The sequence below is a fragment of the Bos indicus genome, chromosome 14, assembly GCF_029378745.1.
Source record: "Bos indicus isolate NIAB-ARS_2022 breed Sahiwal x Tharparkar chromosome 14, NIAB-ARS_B.indTharparkar_mat_pri_1.0, whole genome shotgun sequence".
NCBI classification, from domain to species: Eukaryota; Metazoa; Chordata; class Mammalia; order Artiodactyla; family Bovidae; genus Bos; species Bos indicus.
In genome coordinates, this window is record NC_091773.1 from 46,385,487 (window position 1) to 46,406,793 (window position 21,307).

At 42.5% G+C, this 21,307-nt stretch overlaps 1 protein-coding gene across 4 annotated transcripts in view; it reads left to right on the forward strand.

The window, feature by feature from the left end:
• SAMD12 (sterile alpha motif domain containing 12) overlaps positions 1–19,091 on the forward strand; it is a 448,904-nt gene extending 429,813 nt beyond the window's left edge. For 2 of the 4 annotated variants that reach the window (XM_070802753.1, XM_070802749.1), the window contains exons 5-6: positions 5,055–5,156; positions 10,688–19,091. In XM_070802753.1, the coding sequence (XP_070658854.1) occupies positions 5,055–5,156; positions 10,688–10,710 (125 nt within the window). In that variant the 3' untranslated portion in view covers positions 10,711–19,091. Of the gene's footprint in view, positions 1–5,054; positions 5,157–9,257; positions 9,308–10,687 lie in introns of all 4 variants that reach the window. The other 2 variants (XM_070802750.1, XM_070802752.1) reach the window with 2 other exon arrangements.
• Positions 19,092–21,307: the final 2,216 nt, after the last annotated feature.

A 21,307-nucleotide genomic window follows, 5' to 3' on the forward strand; every position in this document is an offset into this window, starting at 1 on the left:
AAGGGTCCCGGAACAGGATTGCAACTCATGCCAAATGGATTCTTTAAGGGGAAGCTGTGTACACAAAAGAAATAGCCCCATCCACACAGTTTCGTAGCAACATGCTTTGTAGCTCTGCCAACCCAGAGAAATTATCTGTTATCATTAAGACATCCAAGTCTCATAACTTTTTCCTCAATGGAAATTCGTACTCACCAGCCCAAAGAAGATCCTCAAACCTCGTTAACTGTAATGTAGACTGTAACATGCCCAGAGCCAGCAAGTCCAGTTCAGACTAAATGAAACCCTACCCTTTACCCACCCTCAGCGTTTTCTCCTTTGAGGGAACTCAACATGAACTGAGCTGTCTTTCCTTTTGAACTTTTCTAGAATGCCTGGACTGTTTGCATTTGCCCATATGTTCCAGGCCAAAGGGCCAAAACCCACAGAAGAGAAGTAACCTTGGAGCCTCTCTTCAGAATCCTGCTAGACATACCCCAGGGTGAAAGGGCCCATCACAAAGGAATTATTTCTCCTAAGACTTCTTGCTTGGTTTTGCCAACTTGAAAGAGTTTATGTAAACAAGGTAATCTTCTATACTTTAGAGCGTTTATAAAGCCTTTCCTAATTACTGTTTTGTTTAGAGAGAGACTGGGAACATGATGGAGAACGGAGGGGAGCCTTGAGCCCTCCCTTCAGGCAGCAGAAAGGGGAGAGGGTGGCAGTCAGAATAAAATTTATGATATGGGGAAAAGTATTGTGACTTCACCTTGCTTTTTAGGTTTCTTCTTTCTGAAACTCCCTTTATGCGAAATCGCTCAGTCCCCGTTTCTAATGCCACACAGCAGCCGTCTAGTTTAGTAGCCACTAGGTACACGTGACCATTTAAATTTAAATGAGTTGGGACTTCCCTGGTAGTCCAGTGGTTAAGACTGTACTTTCAGTGCAGGGAGTGAGGGTTCAATACCTGGTTGGGGAAGATCCTACATGCCTCATGGCCAAAAAATTTTTTAAATTAAAGTAGATATTTTCAGAGTCTTTAAAAGAAAGAAAAAGAAAGTAAATTTAAATGAATTAAAATTAATTTTATAGAAACATTAGCTACATGTCAAGTGCTCAAAATAGCCACAGGCGGTTAATGGCTGCCATACTGGATAAACCTGTGGTGCTGGAGAAGACTCTTGAGAGTCCCTTGGACAGCAAGGAGATCAAACCAGTCAATTCTAAAGGAAATAAACCCTGAATATTCATTAGAAGGACTGATGCTGAAACTGAAGCTCCAATATTTTTGGCCACTTGATATGAAGAGCTAACTCTCTGGAAAAGACCTTGATGCTGGGCAAGATTGAGCGCAGAAGGAGAAGGGACAACGGAAGAAGAGGTGGTTGGATGACATCACCAACTCAATGGACTTGAGTTTGTGCAAACTCCAAGAGATAGTGAAGGACAGGGAAGTGCTGCATGGACGGGTGTGCCGCAGTCCATGGGGTTGCGAAGAGTCCGACATAAGTGAGAAACTGAATGACAAAGAACATTTCCATCATTGCAGAAGCTCCTTTGGATGGTGCTGCTCTAGATGAAGAACCTCAACAGCCTTGCTACTCAAAGTGGAGGGCACAGACCTGCAGCACTGGTATCACCTGAGAACGTGTTAGACATGTTTGATCTGCATTTTAACAAGATACCCTGGTGACTCCTCAGATCAGATCAGTCACTCAGTCGTGTCCAACTCTTTGCGACCCCATGAATCGCAGCACACCAGGCCTCCCTGTCCATCACCAACTCCAGGAGTTCACTGAGAATCACGTCCATTGAGTCAGTGATGCCATCCAGCCATCTCATCCTCTGTCGTCCCCTTCTCCTCCTGCCCCCAATCCCTCCCAGCATCAGAGTCTTTTCCAATGAGTCAACTCTTCGCATGAGGTGGCCAAAGTACTGGAGTTTCAGCTTTAGCATCATTCCTTCCAAAGAAATCCCAGGCAGTTCTTCGGCGCTCAGCCTTCTTCACAGTCCAACTCTCACATCCATACATGACCACTGGAAAAACCATAGCCTTGACTAGATAAACCTTTGTTGGCAAAGTAATGTCTCTGCTTTTGAATACGCTATCTAGGTTGGTCATAACTTTCCTTCCAAGGAGTAAGCGTCTTTTAATTTCATGGCTGCAGTCACCATCTGCAGTGATTTTGGAGCCCAGAAAAATAAAGTCTGACACTGTTCCCACTGTTTCCCCATCTATTTCCCATGAAGTGATGGGACCAGATGCCATGATCTTCATTTTCTGAATGTTGAGCTTTAAGCCAACTTTTTCACTCTCCACTTTCACTTGCATCAAGAGGCTTTTTAGTTCCTCTTCACTTTCTACCATAAGGGTGGTGTCATCTGCATATCTGAGGTTATTGATATTTCTCCCGGCAATCTTGATTCCAACTTGTGTTTCTTCCAGTCCAGCGTTTCTCATGATGTACTCTGCATGTAAGTTAAATAAGCAGGGTGACTCCTAGACACATTAAAATTTGAGAAGCAATGTTCTAAAATATCCTTCCCTTCTAAGAGTCTGTATAGTGAAATTGATCATTGTCCTTGGCATAATTCGTTCATTTTTATGTAGCTTGTGTCCCCTTGTGACCTAGAGGTTGGGATGGGGTGGGAAGTGATAGGGAGGTTCAGGAGAAAGGGGCTTCTGTATACCTATGGCTGATTCATCTTGATGTATGGCAGAAACCGACACAATAGTGTAAAGCAATTATCCTTCAGTTAAAAATCAATTAAAAAATAATAATAAAAGATTTACTCTTTGTCCAAAGAAGCTTGGGGTTAGGAGTAGTGATACTTAAAAGAGTGGTCCTCAGATGGGTGATGTGGGTGTGCCCTGCAAGTTTATTAGAAATGCACATTTACAGACCTACTCCAAACCTACTGAATCAGATTTTTTTCCACTCAGGGCCCCAAATCTGGGTTTTACCATGCTCTCCAGGGAATTTCCAAGCACAGTGAAGTTGGAGAAGCATTAGGCAAACACATCATCAGGTGATTCTAATACAGCAAGATAAGTATAATGAGACAGGAAATTCTCCAAGCCCTGCACCCGCAAGGGAGGGTTGGGGGCAGGTATCTTAGTAAATGTTCGGTGGAACAAATGTTGCTTGTCTGCTTAATTAAATAGCTGATGCATGAATAGGCTTGTAGAAACTAAACAATACTGGGATGATGGACCTGGGGCTTTGGATGGATTGGATGGCTTGCTCAGGTCTTGCCTCTCCTGTCTGCCTCACTCTAAAACCCAGTATTTGGATCACTGCACTATATTATATCCAGGACTCTTGGTATTTTATTTCATGAAGTGAGCAAGACTATAAAGCAAATTTGCCCCACAGTCTGCACACTTTTCTCTGTCTGAAAGACAAATAACTACTATTTAAGTACTGAGGAGAAGATGTAGGGGCGCCCATGGATTTGTGCCAGGCTGGTTTCGTGAGAATCACCAAGCTGCTTGTTAAATAGCGAGATTTCTAGACTTCCCTCTGGACACTCTGAATCAGAGGAAATTGGAGAGAGGCTAGACAAAATAAAAATTGTAAGAGCTCCTTGAGATGAGTCAGATGCAGTTGAGTTTGAGAACCTCAGACGAAAATGGCCAAGTTCTTATCACCCTGGAATTCAGAGACTCAGCTTAACCCAAAGGAACCAGAGCTGATTTCTGAGAGATGTGTAAGCCTCATCGTGTAGACTAGCAGTTTCATTTGTAGTAGAGCAGGAAGGGGATGAATACAGTGTCAGTGGGCTGTTTTTTCCCGTTAGTGCTGAGGAAAAGGAAAGGGGCAGCTTGTGCACAAGTGCATTCTTCCTCTCAGTGTGTGTGTGCGTGTGTCTAATGTCACTCATCTCAGGAACCCACAAACTCTGTACAGAGAGGCAGCAACCCAAGCTGATCATGACAGCAAAGCCTGCGCCAGAAAGACTCCCCTTACAGTATCCAGATTCCTTCACATTCTAACTGAAACAATAGAATTGAGGGCTGAAAGGATAGAAGACAAAATCAAGGCCTTCCTACCCCACCTGGGTGTAAATGATTACCTAAAGGTCTTCGCATGGGGCTCTGGGCCCTCATGTGTCTTCTTAGCACTTGTGGCATCAGTGGGACCTGGACATGTCATAATCAGGTTGAACGTCATAGCCTGGCCTGAAGGCTGCAGCTTCTCTAAGGTCCTATATCTCCCCAAGCCTGCCTCTTTATCTTTAAAGGGAGGTCATGGGATCTACCTCCTCAAGTTGCTGCAAAATGGAACAGGCTCTTATCACAATGCTTGACACAGACTACTTAGTTAAGGATAGTTTTTTACTACTGTGGTCATTGTGGTCTGTAGATTCTGAGTTAGTTGATGTTATCCAGAGAAACAGGATCAATAGGAGATATTGGTCTCCAGTAGGTGATATATCTGTATATCTATCTATAGATCCATCTATCTAGAGAGAGATGGAGAGATAATAGAGAGAGATAGTAAAGAGATAGATAGATATTGCAAAGAATGGCTTACACAATTTTGGAGGCTGAGAAAGCCAAGGATCTGTAGTCAGCTAGCTGGAGACCCAGCAGAGCTGATAGTATAAATTCCAGTTCAAGCCCAAGTGCAAAGGCAGGAAAACACAGATATCCCAACTCAAAAGCAGGCATAGAGAATGAATTCTCCCTAAAGCAGCCTTTTTTTCTACTTGGGTTTTCAACTGACTGGATGGGGACCACCACATTAGGGAGAGCAACTTGCTTGACTCAGTCTACTGATTCAAATGTTAATCTCATCCAGAAACACCCTCCTAGACACACCCGGAATAATGTTTAATCAACTATCTGGCCACCCCATGGCCCAGTCACATAAAATTAACCATCACAGAGTCATTACAGATTCCAGTTTACGGAGGGTTTTGAGAAGTTACAGGCTAGTTTGTGTGTGTGTCATCTGTTTTATTGCCCTGAACCCAAGTCCTCTGCCCTCCTGATACTCATCTTGTCTGAGATTCTGACCTCCATCTTCATCCAGTCAGAGGTAGCACTGATTTCTTCATCACATTCTCAGGAGGCGAACACCCCCCTCCTCAAACCATCAAGAAGGCTGGTAGTGGCAGAAATGAAACCAGTGGAGCTGAGAACACATGTGACTTCTCCCACCAGAGGGCTGGTGAGCAGAGTTGAGTTTTATTGCCACATAAATCCTTCTTTGTCCTTCTTTTATCTCCTAACTCCTTCCATACCTACTGATTAATTAATTGAGCATACCTGTTTAAAACATCCCATCTTGATTCTTATAATAGTATGCCTGTGAGGGTTCTAAAAGTTGGAAATGATTTAGTATCAGAGGTTTTGATTACATTGAATATAAAATCAAATAAAATGAGCAAATGATGAAGTGAAGAGGGGAGTGAGGTTTGAAATTAGCCTTATTTCCTGTACACACAAGAGGCACACTTAAGTTGGTTTTTATCTTGGCCTATTTTGGGAGTGATATATTTGACTCACAACCAGGAAGAGAAGAGAAACAAGGACCTGTACCCTCTAAACCATCTTCAGCACTATTGACATTTTGAGCTGGATAATTCTTTGAAGTGGGGGTCTGTCCTGTGCATCCCAGGATGTTTAGCAGGGTCCCTGGCTTCTACCCATTCGATACCGGTAGTATGACAACCAGAAATGTCTCCTGACGTTGCCCAATGGGAGAAAAATTGTACCCAGTTGAGAACCACTGCTCTAAACATAGGACAGCTTTAGACTGTGAGACAGAAATGTACTTTCTCTAGGCCAAACCTCTTATTTAGGGCTCTTTATGTGTAGGGTTCATGTTTGATGAGCATTCTTTGATAAAGACACAGCTACTTGCTTTGTCTCCTGCATTCCTGTTGGAGTTTAGCAACTCGCTTTCCTAATACATGTTTTCTATTGAGTCAGGAAAGCATTGTGGTGAGAACACATCTGCTTTCCAGTCTCAGCTCTGGGCACTTCAGCAGGACGGCCATGACAAGTTAATGAACCTAACCTCATTTTTTCTAGGTGTGTTGTGAGGATAATGCAATTCAGCCCTCAAAGATGGCAGTGGTGACTCACTGAGTACCTATAAAATCTTAGCTGGCCATCATAGCTGCTCAGTGAATATTAGTTCTGCTTCTTTTTTTTTTTTTTTTTTATGATTTTATTTATTTATTTGGGCTTCCCAGGTGGCGCTAGTGGTAAAGAACCCACCTGCCAATGCAGAGGACCTAAGAGATGCAGGTTCGATCCCCAGGTCAGGAAGATTTATTTATTTTTGGCTAAGCTGAGAGTTGGACTGTGAAGAAAGCTGAGTGCCAAAGAATTGATGCTTTTGAACTGTGGTGTTGGAGAAGACTCTTGCGAGTCCCTTGGACTGCAAGGAGATCCAACCAGTCCATCCTAAAGGAGATCAGTCCTGGGTGTTCTTTGGAAGGAATGATGCTAAAGCTGAAACTCCAGTACTTTGGCCACCTCATGCGAAGAGTTGCCTTATTGGAAAAGACTCTGATGCTGGGAGGGATTGGGGGCAAGAGGAGAAGGGGACGACAGAGCATGAAATGGCTGGATGGCATCACCGACTCAATGGAAGTGAGTTTGAGTGAACTCCGGGAGTTGGTGATGGACAGGGAGGCCTGGTGTGCTATGATTCATGGGGTCTCAAAGAGTTGGATAGACACGACTGAGTGACTGAACTGAAACTGAACTAAAGCTGGGTCTTCATTGCTATGAAGGCTTTTCTCTAGTTGCAGCGAGCAGGGGCTACTTTCTAGTTGCACTGCACCAGCTTCTCATTGTGGTGGCTTCTCTTGTTGCTGAGCACAGGCTCTAGGGTAAGCAGGCTTCAGTAGTTGCAGCACATGGGCTCAGTAGTGGCGGCTCCCAGGTGCTGGAGCACAGGCTCGGTAGTTGTGGCACATGGGCTCAGTTGCTCCAAGGCTTATGGGATCTTCCAGAACTAGGGATTGAACCCGTGTCTCCTGCATTGGCAGGTGAATTCTTTACCACTGAGCCACCAGGGAAGCCCAGTTCTGCTTCTTATTGATTGTTGTGGAGGCAACTCTGGGTCTCCCTCCTTTGGATGGTGCATCTCACACCTGCTATAAATTGTCAGAGTGCATTCAGGACCCCGAAGTCTTCAAACATGAGTCATAGGAGAGACACTTTCAGATAGAAGATATGACCCTTCTGGTTGAATGGAAGACACTGAACAACCCTTTTAAGAGACGAAGTCTTCTTTCTTCTCCAATCCGTGAGAGATGGGGCTGCCCGCACACACCATCTTTTCTTTTTTCCCCAAACACTCCCTTGCGGCTGGAGTAGGGGGAGGTGACACTGGACATTCTCAGTCCCAGGCACGTTCTTGAATCCTCTCCAGGCTGGCCTTTGTCTCCAGGGCCAGCGTCTTCCTGCCTTTCAAGTGTCTGTTGTAAACTGTCCTTATCACAGAACTGTCTGTTGGCATCGGCACTAGTCTGGGTGAGAGGGGAAGCCAGCTGCATTCACTGTGGCCTTGGCAGGTGAGGGGAATGTTACTCATCACTGGAGGGGGCAAAGGCTTGGCCTCGGGGCTGTGTTGTTTCTGCTTCCTGACCTCTAGCTGTGGCGTTAGTACACTGACCTAATTGTATCTCTAGTTTCTCTAGGGAATTTTGAGAAGTTTCAGTAGTAATAATAATAAGCACCCATCACTTAGCAGATATTGACTGTTGGCCAAACACCATGCAAAGAACTTTTTCTGTGAACCCATTTCCGCATTACATCAACCCAGTGAGGTGGGAATCATGATCACTGTTTTAAAGGTGAGGATGTTGAGGTTTGGAGAAACTCACGTGTTCAATATCCTGTAGTTGCTAAGTGGTGAGCCTGGGATATCAACCAGATCTGCCTGATTCAGTAACTCATGCTTTTCAATCACTGGACTCTGATGTGGCCCTGCTCATGCTGGACTCTGAAGCTATTGCACTAAGGAAGGAAATAGCTCCCAGGATGCCTAAACCATTCAATAGCAATGTTGTTCACTAGTTGCAAATCCACACGTGGTCATTTCTGGGATGCACATGTTCCTTGAGTAGTCCTCGTGTGCATGCATGCATGCTCAGTCATGTCCTACTCTTTGCAACCCCATGACTGGACCCTGCCAGGCCCCTCTGTCCATGGAATTCTCCAGGCAAGAATACTGGAGTGGGTTGCTATGCCCTCCTCCAAGGGATCTTCCCAACCCAGGGATCGAACCCACATCTCCTGCATTGGCAGGCAGATTCTTTACTGCACCACTTGGGAAGCCCGAGTAGTCCTTAGATTCAAGAAAGAAATAGGCACAATTCCCACTCATTTGCAGCCCCAACTACAGGATTAGGTCTCCAGTAAAATTAGATATTGCATTAAGCCCTAAAAAAGAAAAACCTCTCCTTCTGCAACATCAGTTTCTTCTTCATTATTTCACAACCATTTATTAAGCAAGTTCTGTATATGTGGCACAACACTTTGCATTAGGAAGACACACAATAAGATGTGGTAGCACCCTCAACAATTTAGGAGAAGAGATGGATGCATTAAACTTATGTTATTCTTAATAATTCTTTTTCAAGGTCACACATTTTCCAGAGCTGATTTTAGCAAAAGTCTGAGTGATACTATGTAATGTCAGATTCCTAGAAATCTGTTATTCCAGCTACATGTGTGTACTACATGCATACTAAGTTGCTTCAGTTGTGTCCAACTTTTTGAAACCTCATGGACTGCAGCCCACCAGGCTCCTCCATCCATGGGATTCTGCAGGCAAGAATACTGGAGTGGTTTGCCATTTCCTCCTGTACATTCCAGCTATACAGTTCCTTTAAGGGTTGGCTTGGATAAAAGATTTTTATTTGCATCAGTTTCCAACCCCCTTAAATAATGCTGGAATGTTGTCTCTTAATTGAATTATAAAGATTTCTTTTCTTAGTAGTATTAGTGAATGAAGATAACTGTGGATGCTTTAGTTAGCTAAGGCTCATGGATCAAAGTTGCACCCTTGTGAACTGAATTTTTTTGTTCTTTTGTAAAACATCGTGACAATAATAAATCGAAGTCCTAAAGCCTTCACTTTTCCCTACATTTCTTTTCTATACATATGTGTAAGTTTTTTTAACTTTTTATTTTGAAGTAGAGTTGATTACAATGTGATATTTTCAGGCGTATAGCAAAGTGATTCACTTATACATATATTTGTATCTGTTGTGTTGTTTGGGTTTTTTCACATTCTTTTCCCATGTAGGTTGTTACATGAGCAGAGTTAACACGGAGCAGAGTTCCCTGTGCTCTACAGTAGGTCCTTGTTGGTTATCCACTTTAAATATAGCCATGTGGACATAAGTTTTGTATTGTGGTGTATCGTAACTGCTCACCGTGTTGCTACATAATCATCATCATTATTACTTTAATGGCCATGTAATCATTCATCTTATTAATGTACTATGATTTACTTAACCTAAATTTTTAACAATAGGAAACTGGTTGTTTTCTACATTTTCCACTATTATAAATAACCTCTGGGTTGCACATTTGTGCATATAACTTCTTTCATTTTCCTTAGGATGCACTCCTAGCATGGGAACAGAGTCAATGAATGTGAATTCTTAATATTTTTTAATTTTTTTAATTTTTTAATTTTTCCAGCTTATAATGCCACCACAATATATTAATATTCTACTTTCATTAGTCTTATCAGTAGTGTATATTATTTTATATTTAATACACTGAAATAGCACCTTACTTTTGTCTCAAAAATCATAAGTTTTAATGAAACACATAAATTGTGCATTCTCTCATGTTTTGAAAAGCCTGTTTTAAAGCCTAGGAATTTTTTTTTTTAAATAGTAAGAACTTTTGATTTCTCCCCATTGCCCAATAGTTTGGGGTATTAAATAAAGCTAATACCAAAATATTTTTTCTGAGCAAAATATTCAATTGGCTCTTTTATTAACTAAGTAGTGAAGACCTGTGTATATTGTATAGGATCTATAGGGAGTACTGAGATAAAAGGCAATTAGAAAATGAAATTTGAAAAATTAGATGAATATATCTGTACCAGCATTGCCAAGGTCAAGAGCATGTTTGCCATTCAAGTAGTTCAATCTGCTCAGGTTTTAATGACTTTCTCTACCTAATCGCTAACCTACTCAGCCAGTCTGCCTTTTCAACTAACAAAGGCAGGACCTCCACCCATACTGCTTCCAATATTTCCTTCTGGGTTTTATCCTGGGAAAGCTTCTTAATGCAGAATGAAGTGCCCCCGCTACTGACTATACACACCACCCCCCATGAAATGCTTCCACACCATTCCCAATCTGATCTTCCAGATCAAGTAAATGCATGAAACCCCACAGTGTACAGATGGGTTCCCAAACCACAGCCCTGTCCTAGGGCCGAATGCCAGTTCCAAGGATCTGGTTTTCCCCTTCCTTGCATTCAAGTTCACACATCCCTGAGAGAAATATCTTCCATGCTCTGGGGAAAAAAGGAAGGACATTCCAAGAATACAACCCATCACTGTAATTTGCCTTGGAGTTGAATCACCGTTACCTCCACTAGAGCTTTCTCTTTGACCTAAGGATGTTGAGGTTTGTTTGAATATGATTATTGCTACATACCAGAATATGGGAATATAAAGAAATTTATCATGTTTTCTTCTTTTTCCTCTTGCAGCCTCAGCCGAGGGTTCTCCATAAATGCAGTTAGCCTTCCAAGCTGCTGTCCTGCCAGTCAATACGAACATGGCCTGTTCCTCACAGAAAGACTAACTCATGGCACTGCCAGAAGATATCCTTGGAGCATTGACAGATTAACCAGATTAACTGAAAAACCACCCATTCAGTCAAGATTACGGGCTGTGGAAAATCTTAGTTTGCTCTGGATTTTTAAATGAGGTGCATAATATACAGTGCCAACTTGTTCCAAGTGGTCATTGGCAGACCATTAGCTGGAAAATTGCTTCCAGTTTTCATCACTGTGCATAACTGAGGCTCCCTTTGGGGAGCTGTCTGTGCCCTTCACTACAGGTCCTGTTTTAGCATGACAACTACTGGATTATTTTATTATGTGTGCAGATGGCATGATGTGTTAGAAAAAAAAAATTCCAGCAGTCCTGCAATCTCAGTGGAAGTGTTCACAATATTATGCCCTGGTAGGAATATAAACATGTCTCGATTGTGTTAGTTATGGTGTCTAAAGGTAGTCTGTCCAACTCTTCAGCACTTTACATGATAACCCTACACCGAAACACATAAGCACGTTCAGTACATGTGAGAAGACAAGTCTTTTCTTCTTTCTTATAAATTTTGTCCTATTTTGGCTCAGACTGTCCAAGGCAAGACTCCACTCCCAGCATATACCCCATAGTTTGGGACAGATTGGTAAACATGGCCACAATACTGTTAGACTTAATCTCTTGACACTTCACTGGATTTCTTACAGCACCAAAGGGAGATAAAGGTGGGCCTGGGGAATGGTGGTTGTTTCCTCTTGTTTCCTCTTCTTGGGCACAACTTACGACAAGCACATCCATACACTCAAACACAGGAGGCTTCTTTCTAATTGGCCAGTGTACATAGTCTCTCTTTCTATAGAAGAGTTCTTTCACCAAAAATGGGGGGAATGGCCATATTTTCATCCTAGGCTATGGTGCGTTGATAGTAAGGACAGCAGAATAAAGGGGTGTGACTTTAACACTTTGGAAAACTCTTCAGGTCAAGTGTTGAACTCAGTTCTCTGAAGAGGAAAAAATAGTGTGACCCCCTGCATGTCTAGAGAAGCAAGAGTTTCCAGCCACACACTAGGTTTCTTCCTCAGAAGAGAACCTACTAGTCCTTTTTAATCCTATCTGGAATTATACCCGTAACTAATATTTTTTACTATGTTTTACAACAAAGCACAGTCCTGGGGTGCCAGTCAGCCCAGTTATTGCTTGTCTTTAGGAGTTAGAGGAATGTTCATGTTGACTGACCCTATATCATGCTTTAGGCACTTTTTCCCCCTGAAAATGTAAAGTTGACTGAATCAGAAACTCAGCCAAGTATGTTCTGTGTGCCTGTAATCCCAGTCTGTGGATCGCAGGGATAGGAGACTTTTCTTTAAATACATGTAACAACCCTGGGACCCAGCCAGCACAAGCAAGCTTGGCATTTCAGAGGGTCACCAGACACACACTCATTGTCTGTTCTCCCCACATCTTTCCACCCCTGGGGGTATCAGGAAATGCACAGCCCATTAGAAAACATCCCTGCCTGCGATTTGGAAGCTTGACAGGGAAGGAGGGAGATCCAAAGGTGATCCAGGTGAGTCACCGGGCCAGATGACTCACCGCGAGCCTGCAGGCTGTGGTGCCAAAGAAGGGGGCTTCCAAGCGGGAACTCACAGGAGCTTCAGTCACCACCGAGATCTGGCCCTTTGGTGGGTCAACATCAGGACCAACACTGTAATTCTTTACAGATCCAAAATTAAGAGGCCAAAGCCTAGCTGCCAATGCCCCTGGACACCTCAGTCTCCACCACCCAACTCCTGAGGTTCAATTCCAACAGCAGAGTTCACGCCAGTCTTTTGTTTCTTCCTTTCTTTAGAAAGCAAGTGTTTATTGAGCATCTACTATGCGCCAAGCATTGAGCTGGGGCACTATGGTTTACAAGGTAGACTCTCCCTGCCCTTATGTCTCCTCCTCCCAAACACTATCCCAACCCCACCTTTTCCACAGTGAAAACTGAATTCAGACAGCATTCGCCCCTCCGGAGCAATGTGGGGGAGACGGTCACGCACAGCTCCCGTGACTGAGGAAGCAGGCGGCAGAGGGGAAGTAATGGACAGCATCAGGCCACGTATTTGCACCCGTCATGTACAGCCAACCCTTCCGGCACCCAGATTTAGCTGATGAGAGCTTCCCAAAGCAAGTTTCAGTTGCTTCTCTTGATATCCACCCTGGTCACCTATATTCCCATCCTTTATACAGGAACAGCCATTCATCATTGTACTGGCATCTCAGAAAGCCCAGTTCTATAACTAGTCCTGGAGACACAGAATTGGGCCTGAGGAACTCGACAGAACTACTGCCAGGTGCTGAGATACTGTAGCTGGGAATGCACTAGTTTAGCCGGGAACATTAATGATTGTTAACACCCTTGGAAAACCGAGCATGCTTTATGGTGCAGATAGATATTCATTAAATGATGGTGATTCATCCTAACTTTGGCTTTTGCAAAATATGTTATGAACAAGTAAATAAGTAGAGTTGTCTAGCCCTTTTCTTTTGAGTCAAAGTGTACTGGACAGTTATTTAAAGATAGTGGGTAAAGGTGGAAATAAGAGAGGGCAAAGATGGAGACAATGAAAGAGCCCCATTGAAGATGGTTTCTCTAAAAATGCCTTAATTCCTGGCACGTACCACATATTTGCATATGAACTACTACTGTTTTCCAAACTGTCAGCCTCTGTTTGAAATCATTTGAGGGCATGGTTTTGGAAACATGGTGGCTTAAAACCAGAACAGTCATGACCTAAACCAGCAAAACTGGAGAAACGATTTCCTTCTCAGCCTTGGGATTCTTTGTTCTGTGCTGATCCACAGTTACCCATGGCTACTTCCTGTTGTGTTGTACCTTCTTCCCAAGATGCGTGTAGGACATTTTACCTCCCAGAGATGGCTCTGTTGAGTTTTGTTTAGGAGGAGGCAGGAAATGAGGAGGGAGAATATAAAGGCTTTGATGTCTCAGGGCTGTAAACTGTTGATGCATTAACTTTTCCTCTTACTTGAACTTGTGCTGCACCTTTTATTAAAAGTCTGGCCCCTACACTCACACAGGAAAGGCACTCTTGGGAATGAACAGAACGAATACTTATCAGACTCTCGGGTGCCAAGGAGGATAAGCTCAGTTCGGGCTCCAGATCGGAATTTAAATATGCAGAGTATCGGTGGTTCTGCTAGGGTGAAAAACACATCACCCGAGTAGTTTAAGATGCACCTGGGGGACAGAGACACTATCAGCTTTCTTGTGGGTAATGGCACGTCTTTGATTCCCTGCTTAGGCTCTGTGAGGTGTGTAACTGCGCCATCCGCTTCTACCTCCAGATTATGGGGAAATAACCCGGGTTCCCTCCAGAGTCCCTTCTCAGTTGCCCAGACAGAGGCGAATAGTCCTTCATTCTGGGGGAATTAAGCCTCTTTTTTAACCTTCAAAAGGAAAGGAATATCAACCTTACGTGAGACTATAAACGAAGGGTTAAAACCTCTAATAGATGCACTCCCTGGTTTCTTACAAATGCTTTCTTTGTCTGCAAATGTCACATAATTGTTTTGGGATAGGAACAATACAAGTCTAATGGAAGAAAAGTTTTTAAGACCCCCTTAGTACTTTTATTTTACCAAAACCTCCTCTTCCAGTGCATTAGCAGCTTCATTCTTTGTGATGCTTTCCTCTTCATTCTTTAGAGTAATTTTGTTACTTGACAACTAGACTTAAAGCTGCCTGTCGTCTCTTTCTAAAAACTTAATCTTTAAAAAGACATCAATTCTTCTATGCCTTAAAGGCTGTTTTTGTTCACCTCTCCCACACCCCCTCCACCTCACTTTCTTGCTTTTTTGTGTGTGTGGTTTTTTTCCTTTTAATCTCTTTCTTCTTTTCACATGGTTCCTTGGGTAGATTTCATGTATTCTATAAAGAACTCAAACAGAGAAACATAGTTGTCACCTTTTTTCCCCAGGACTGACTAAGAATTCCTTCTTAAGTTTGATCTTGGTGAAAGCTAGTTGCCCAAACACTGGGACAAGGATTCTGATCTGGGGGCGGGGTGGGGGGTTGGTGGTGGTGATGGCAGGTCAGTGCCGATAATCAAAACAAGGGCCGTGTGATGACAAGAGAGGACAGCCCAGGAGATGGACCTGCTCAGGACACGGCTGGGGACTCAGTTTCAAAGACAAGCAGGTCCTTCTCCTTAGTCTCCTGAGATGTGAATCTCATCCTGTAGCCAGAGTTTATCAATGTGAAATATTCGTGGCTCTGAGACACAGCTTCAGGGTCAAAGAGAACTGTGCTTGCATTGTTTTGCTCTGCTGACTTACTCCAGGAAGGAGATGGGGAGCCTTCTTTTGAAGGTGAACCACCTGTGGGAAGCTTAAGGAAAAATTAGCCAAGGAGGTTATACCAGCCCTTAATAAAAAGCACAAAATAGAGTCTTCCCTGAAGATCTCATTTGGGAAGATGGCTAGGAGCATGGTACCCTGGTTTCTTCTGGCCATCATCTTGGCTCTGCAGGGAAAATTCTGGGCAAGTGTGGCAAGCCCTAAGATCTGACCTTTTCAGGGTGAAATTTGCCTGTGACAGATAGAAGTGCCTCTGAGTAGGGACTGGTTTTAGACATCCTGCTCAACTGGAGAATTCCATGGACAGAGAAGCCTGGCGGGCTACCATCCGTGGGGTCGCAAGGAGTTGGAAACGAGTGAACGACTAACCCTGACTGACTCAGCAGCACAGACTGAGAAATTACCAACACAGAACAGCAAAAAAGGGGTATAGAAGGCACTGTAAATCTGGAGTTTCCATTGCCACATATACCGCTATTTTAAAACCTTGCAGAGCCCCAAGCATCCTTACTTTAGAGGTTCCTTTCCTCAATTGTATCAAGCACTGGAAGGCACCAACAGCTTAGGCCTCATAAAATTTCAAAGTAACCATATGACTTGCATTGAATTGCAGGTGACTGGCTTACATTATAGATATTTAAACATTACTTCCGATTATACAATATCTTTTTCAGCTGTGGGAGCCAGTGGCGTGGGGTTTCATTGTTTCCTTCATTGTTGTTGTTTTGCAAACCTCCAACATTTATGGAAGCCTTAGAAAGGCTCTTAAAACCAGGCCTTTTTGCCTAAAGGACAGTGATTGAAACAGCCATTTGATGTAAACAAGGAGACTTAAATTAAGCCAAAGTTGGAGATACTACCACCTAAAATCTTTAAGGCTGGTTGCCTTCTGCATTGTTTATAGCCTTTTAAATTTCAGCCATTAGGATCAAAGGAAATAAATAGGCTGCTTTCACGTGGCCTTGGCACAGTAGCACACACAACTACTACAGGTGGAATTCTAGGCTGAGTTGATGTGCCAAAGCACACAGATCTGTCTTATGTGGTTGTATTTAATCACCACCACCCACCCCTCAATTTCTATGAAAATATATTCAAATGCTTTACTCACAAGAAAATTCTAAAATGAGACTCATTATTTAGATCATTGCTTCTCTCATAGGAAGGGGTATTGATTTTGTGACATAACCTTGAAGAAAATCACCTGCCATTAAATACCTTGACGGTCACTTCTGTTCCAATCCACAAGCATACCCTGGTCTTCTTCCATCTCCTCAGAGGGCTGCCCGGCCTCCCTCTTAAGTAGCACACGTGTTATAAAGACCCCTTCTAAAGCTCTGAATAGACTCTCTGTTCAAGCATAATTCCAAAAATGCAATTTGAATTTTGAGTACCACCTTGGTCCTTGATATGACTCCCTAAATTAATTCTAATTCTTTATATCTATTTTCAGTGTTTTTTTAAGCCACAGTCAACTGCATTTATATGTTTGCATTGGTCACTTCCCACTCACTCTGTCGCAGCTTTTGAGCAAGCCTAGACTATAAAGAATCTGCCTGCAGTGCAAGAGACCAGGGTTTGATCCCTGGGTCAGAACAATCCCCTGGAGAAGGGAATGGCAACCCACTTCAGTAGTCTTGCCTGGAGAACCCCATGGACAGAGGAACCTGGTGGGCTACAGTCCATGGGGTCACAAAGAGTCAGAAACAACTGAGCAACTAACACCTTCACTTTTACACCAATTCCCATTTAAGACATTTGAGAAAAGACCAGAAATATTTCCCTGTGTACCAGCTGCAGAAGTTTTGAAGCCCATAACCAGGTTCTTCTTCACATCAAAAGGCCCCTGTTTATAGGTGGAAACCTTAAAGAGAAATGGGGGCATGCAAGGGGGTAGGAATCACATTTGTACACTGGAAGCTTTGTCTTTTTCATCATAATCTCACTCTCCCATCACATCACCCTTCTCTTTCTAAAAGCAGTAGCCTCTTTGCTGAGTGAGTGTTGACCTCCCACTTGGGGTAGTCAGGGTTCCACTTGCTTAAATTCACTCAAGGAGAATTAGAAGGCTCTCAGGGGCTCTGAGTGATTCCAACACCCCTACTTTTCCTTCCCCAGTCGAAAAACGCTATCCTTATGCGGCCATGTTTGACGAGACCATGATTTAACAAGTGGAAGTTCCAATTTCAGAGAGCTGAATAAAGCCAGCTTCTTGACCCTGCCCTGTCTCAGTCGTGATTGGCACAGAAGCAACTCATCTGCTGAAAAGCCAAGGCAGCACGAATGTTTTGAAACGAATTCCACTAAAACTCTTGTGTCACTCTATCACACCTGCTGTAGTTCCAGTTAATCCAACTATTTAGTATTGTTAGCTACCAAATTAAACAGCTGTACACAAAATTTTAGAAAAAATCAATACTGTAACACAATTATACATTAGCCATCAAAAGTACCCGAGAAAAGAAAATATTGAACTGTTGTTTCTGTACTTGAATTATTCTTAGGATTCTGTGGAGAGTGGCACTGCTCTGATAAAGGGGAAACCGTTTCGAATTCAAGAATACTTGCATTCAAGAGAAATTGCACGTCTCTCTGGGCCTTTGCTCATCTGTCTGGGATGTTACCTGTTCTGTCTTAGCAGACAGGGTTGTTTGGAGGCCAAATTGAGCCAAGGGGAGAAGCTGTTCTGTATCACCAATGTCTATGTATTCATCATGGTGAGCAGGGCGATGGGCTTTCATCAGTGAGTTCCTTTCCCTTGTATTATGCCTTTCCCTCATAGCTGTTTTTACTGAGTCCATTCTGGGATGCTAAAAAGTAAAACGGTAAGAAAGCACCAATCAACATTTTGGGGAAGCTACCAAATTATTTGAAGGGATGCTACTTAGGAAGAAACTTCCGTAGATGTTTTGGTACAACTTATAAAAAAGGTAAAGGTAACTCAAGCATTTTGTATGCACACACAATACATGGGGGCTGGTCTGCAGAACCTATGGCTAGGGTGAACATTTATCTCCCCCTCCCAAAGGTTTAGAGCACTGTGACCGAGCTGAGGGAGAGAGTTCTGGCTGGGCTGAGCACAGGTGAAGATTGCCAATCCTCAGGTTAAAGAAAGCCAATGAAGTTGATGAATTGCGGGTCACAGGAAACAGCCACATCGAACTTCCTAGATGAGCTGGTGTCTTTGTGCTAGGAAAGGAAGAGGAAGAAAAATCACACCATGTGAACTGAATATAAAATGAGTGCTTTCAGTTGCATATGAGTGGGAAAAATTCTGACAGAAAAAAAAAAAGTTCACTATTTTATAAACACTAACAAACATGGCTATAAAAGCACATTTCATAACACAAAAGCCTACGTAGATGGGAGACATTTTTATAGCTTCCTTAAGTGAGTAGTTAAACCAGCAGTCTGAAATCTCTTAGTCCCCTAAGAGTGGTTAATTAAATATTTTCCTTATTCATTGCCCACAACTGTGGGTTGTTGTTTTTTTTCCTCTATGTACCCTAGAAAAATTCCCAAGACTAGACTTAAGGAGGACACAAGCTGGTTATGTAGTAAAATAAGAGTGTCTTTTCTGTTGGATGTTCATTTTAGTTCCCTGAGTTCCCAGGGCATACAATGTTTAGAAACTTCTTTCTCTAAACATAAGAATTATTGCACACCACGATTTTGAACTACCGATTTCCATATCTTAAGCAGCTATCAACTTGCCAATTCCCTTTGGGTCTTCTTTACATTTTTCTTATAATGTTTCCTTGTGTTCTGGGTTGTCCTCAGAAAGAGTTTTGGGGGTGGGGGGGGCATGATTCTTTTTAAATTGATAGAAATGAAACTACAGATTTTTGCCCCCTTGTATCTGTGAGCATGATCTCTATCAGGCTTAAAAATCTGCTTTATCATTTTTGTATATTTGACTATTTTGTATTCAGCATTACTTGATTCCTTATGTGCATGGCAATGTATTAAAATGTGGGATTTCTATTACTGTGTAAAAGTGTTTTGATTCTGATTTTCAACCTATATCCTTGGGAAAAAAAATTACATTAAACTTTTCATTTCTATTTTCTTCAGCTCATCAGCTTTGCAGAAGAAAAAAAGAAAGTTAACAGCATTTCACTTTCCCTGTGTTAGCTAATGATGCAATTCATGGTGGAAAATTGTCCTCAATTATGCTGTGTTTCCTGGAGAAATAATATATGTGGAATGAATTGGTGGCCTCCCTCCAGCTCCCAGCACACAGAATTCCCCCAGCACCAAATCCCACCAGCATGATGGCTATTACCATTGAACACTTTCCTGTGGAGCACAGCTGGGTGAAAGACACAGTTCTGTTCCTCCGCAGATACGCTAACACCCTGGAACGAGATGGCATGACAGATCCTGGCCTGCCAATTACCTTTCACCCCAGAGAGTCTTACGTGCTTATCATTGCATGATTGATGGCATCCCCCAGAACCTCTTATCTCCATCTCTCTCAGGTGATGACCAAGTGCCAGCTATCTGTATTTTATCAATTGAGATGCCTTCAAGTAACACCTGCCTAAGCGATCGGGGTACGAGGGCCGTTCTCTAGTTCAGCAAACATCTAGAGATACTCCACTCTCAACCACGTATTTAAAAGACACCAACTTTATTTTTTCCTCAAAAAAAACCCACTGAGTAATACAATGCACCAAATATAACAATAGACCATTTTATCTGCTCCAAACTCCCATTTTCACCCTTCCCTTTCTCAAGGAAACATTGTAATGAGTACTTACAGCCATTATGACTTTGCTGAATATGATAAATTGCCTCAATTGATATTAGACACTTCCTTCCCCAAAAGGAAAAAGGACCGTGTAAATCACATGAAAAAGAAAGGAAACACTCATTGCCTTTTTTACTATTATTACATGTTTACAAAGAATCTAGTGTTCTGGGGGATTTGAGGGTTTTTGTTTTCCCCAGAAAAGGTTTCCAAAAACAAAACGTGTGAGAACCTTTTACTTTAGTTTACTGACCATATATAAAACTTCTAAAGCTGTCTACACACCCTATAACTCTAAAGGCACAATTTTCTCCCACTTTCTATTCACACAAGTTAAGAACATGGAAAATGGGGCATGTTTTTTTGTCAGTGAACTTCTTCAGAAGATGTAAAACTAGACCCCTACAACCCCCACTCCTCTTTGTCCTGACTTTTCTTGGATCATTTTTGGCTAATTTTTCCTTTTCTTTTTTTTTTTTTTTTTTTGGTCCATTCCTCATAATTTCCTTCCTTTTCCTCTGTCAGTTCTCTGACTTTAACTTATTGCTCTCTTTCTGTGTGCTTCTCTTGATGCCTTTCTCTGCCTTACCTTCTAACACCTCTATATTATCTCCTTCTCTCTCTCTTTCTCCGTCTCAATCTCTAACCTATTTTACCTTTCTCCTTTCTTTTCCCTCTCTGTGGGGTAGGACACTTATCTTATTTGTATTTGTATCTCCATCTCTTGGTATATAATAGTTGCTTAACAATGTTAGGCCAACTGAATTAAACTTGGTTCCTAATTCTTCCCACCTTATTTCCTTCCTTTCTGCTGAGCCTACCAACTGCCACAAGCTCTTCATTAAGCAAATAAACTCATGGTAATAAAGATGAAAGCCAGATGTGTTTTCAGACGTGGGTGTTTTCAGAGGTGGGTGAATGGTAGCAGGTTACCTAGGTAGCTTTATGTAACCCAAGCCAGAAGTATGCACATTTCCCTAAGTACCACTTTGCCAGTACAAAGAAAGCTTTCCTGCCATCTCTGCATTTCAGAAACTCATGCTTGCCTGGGTAAATGTGGTGGCCATATTTGAACCAAGGGTAGACACTATCACACAGAGTGAAGTAAGTGAGAAAGAGAAAAACAAATGTTGTATATTAACACATATATGTAGAATCTAGGGCTTCCTCGTGGCTCAGATGGTAAAGAATCCACCTGCAATGCAGGATGCTCGGGTTCAATCCTGGTGTTAGGAATATCCCCTGGAGAAGGGACTGGTTACCCACTCCAGTATTCTTGCCTGGAAAATCCCATGGACAGAGGAGCCTGGCAGGCTGCAGTCTGTGGGGTCACAAAGAGTTGGACATGACTGAGCAACTAACACGTACTTAAGGGGAATCTGAAAAGAACTGGTATAGATGATTTTATTTACCAAGCAAAAATAGAGACATAGCAACTGTGAAATAA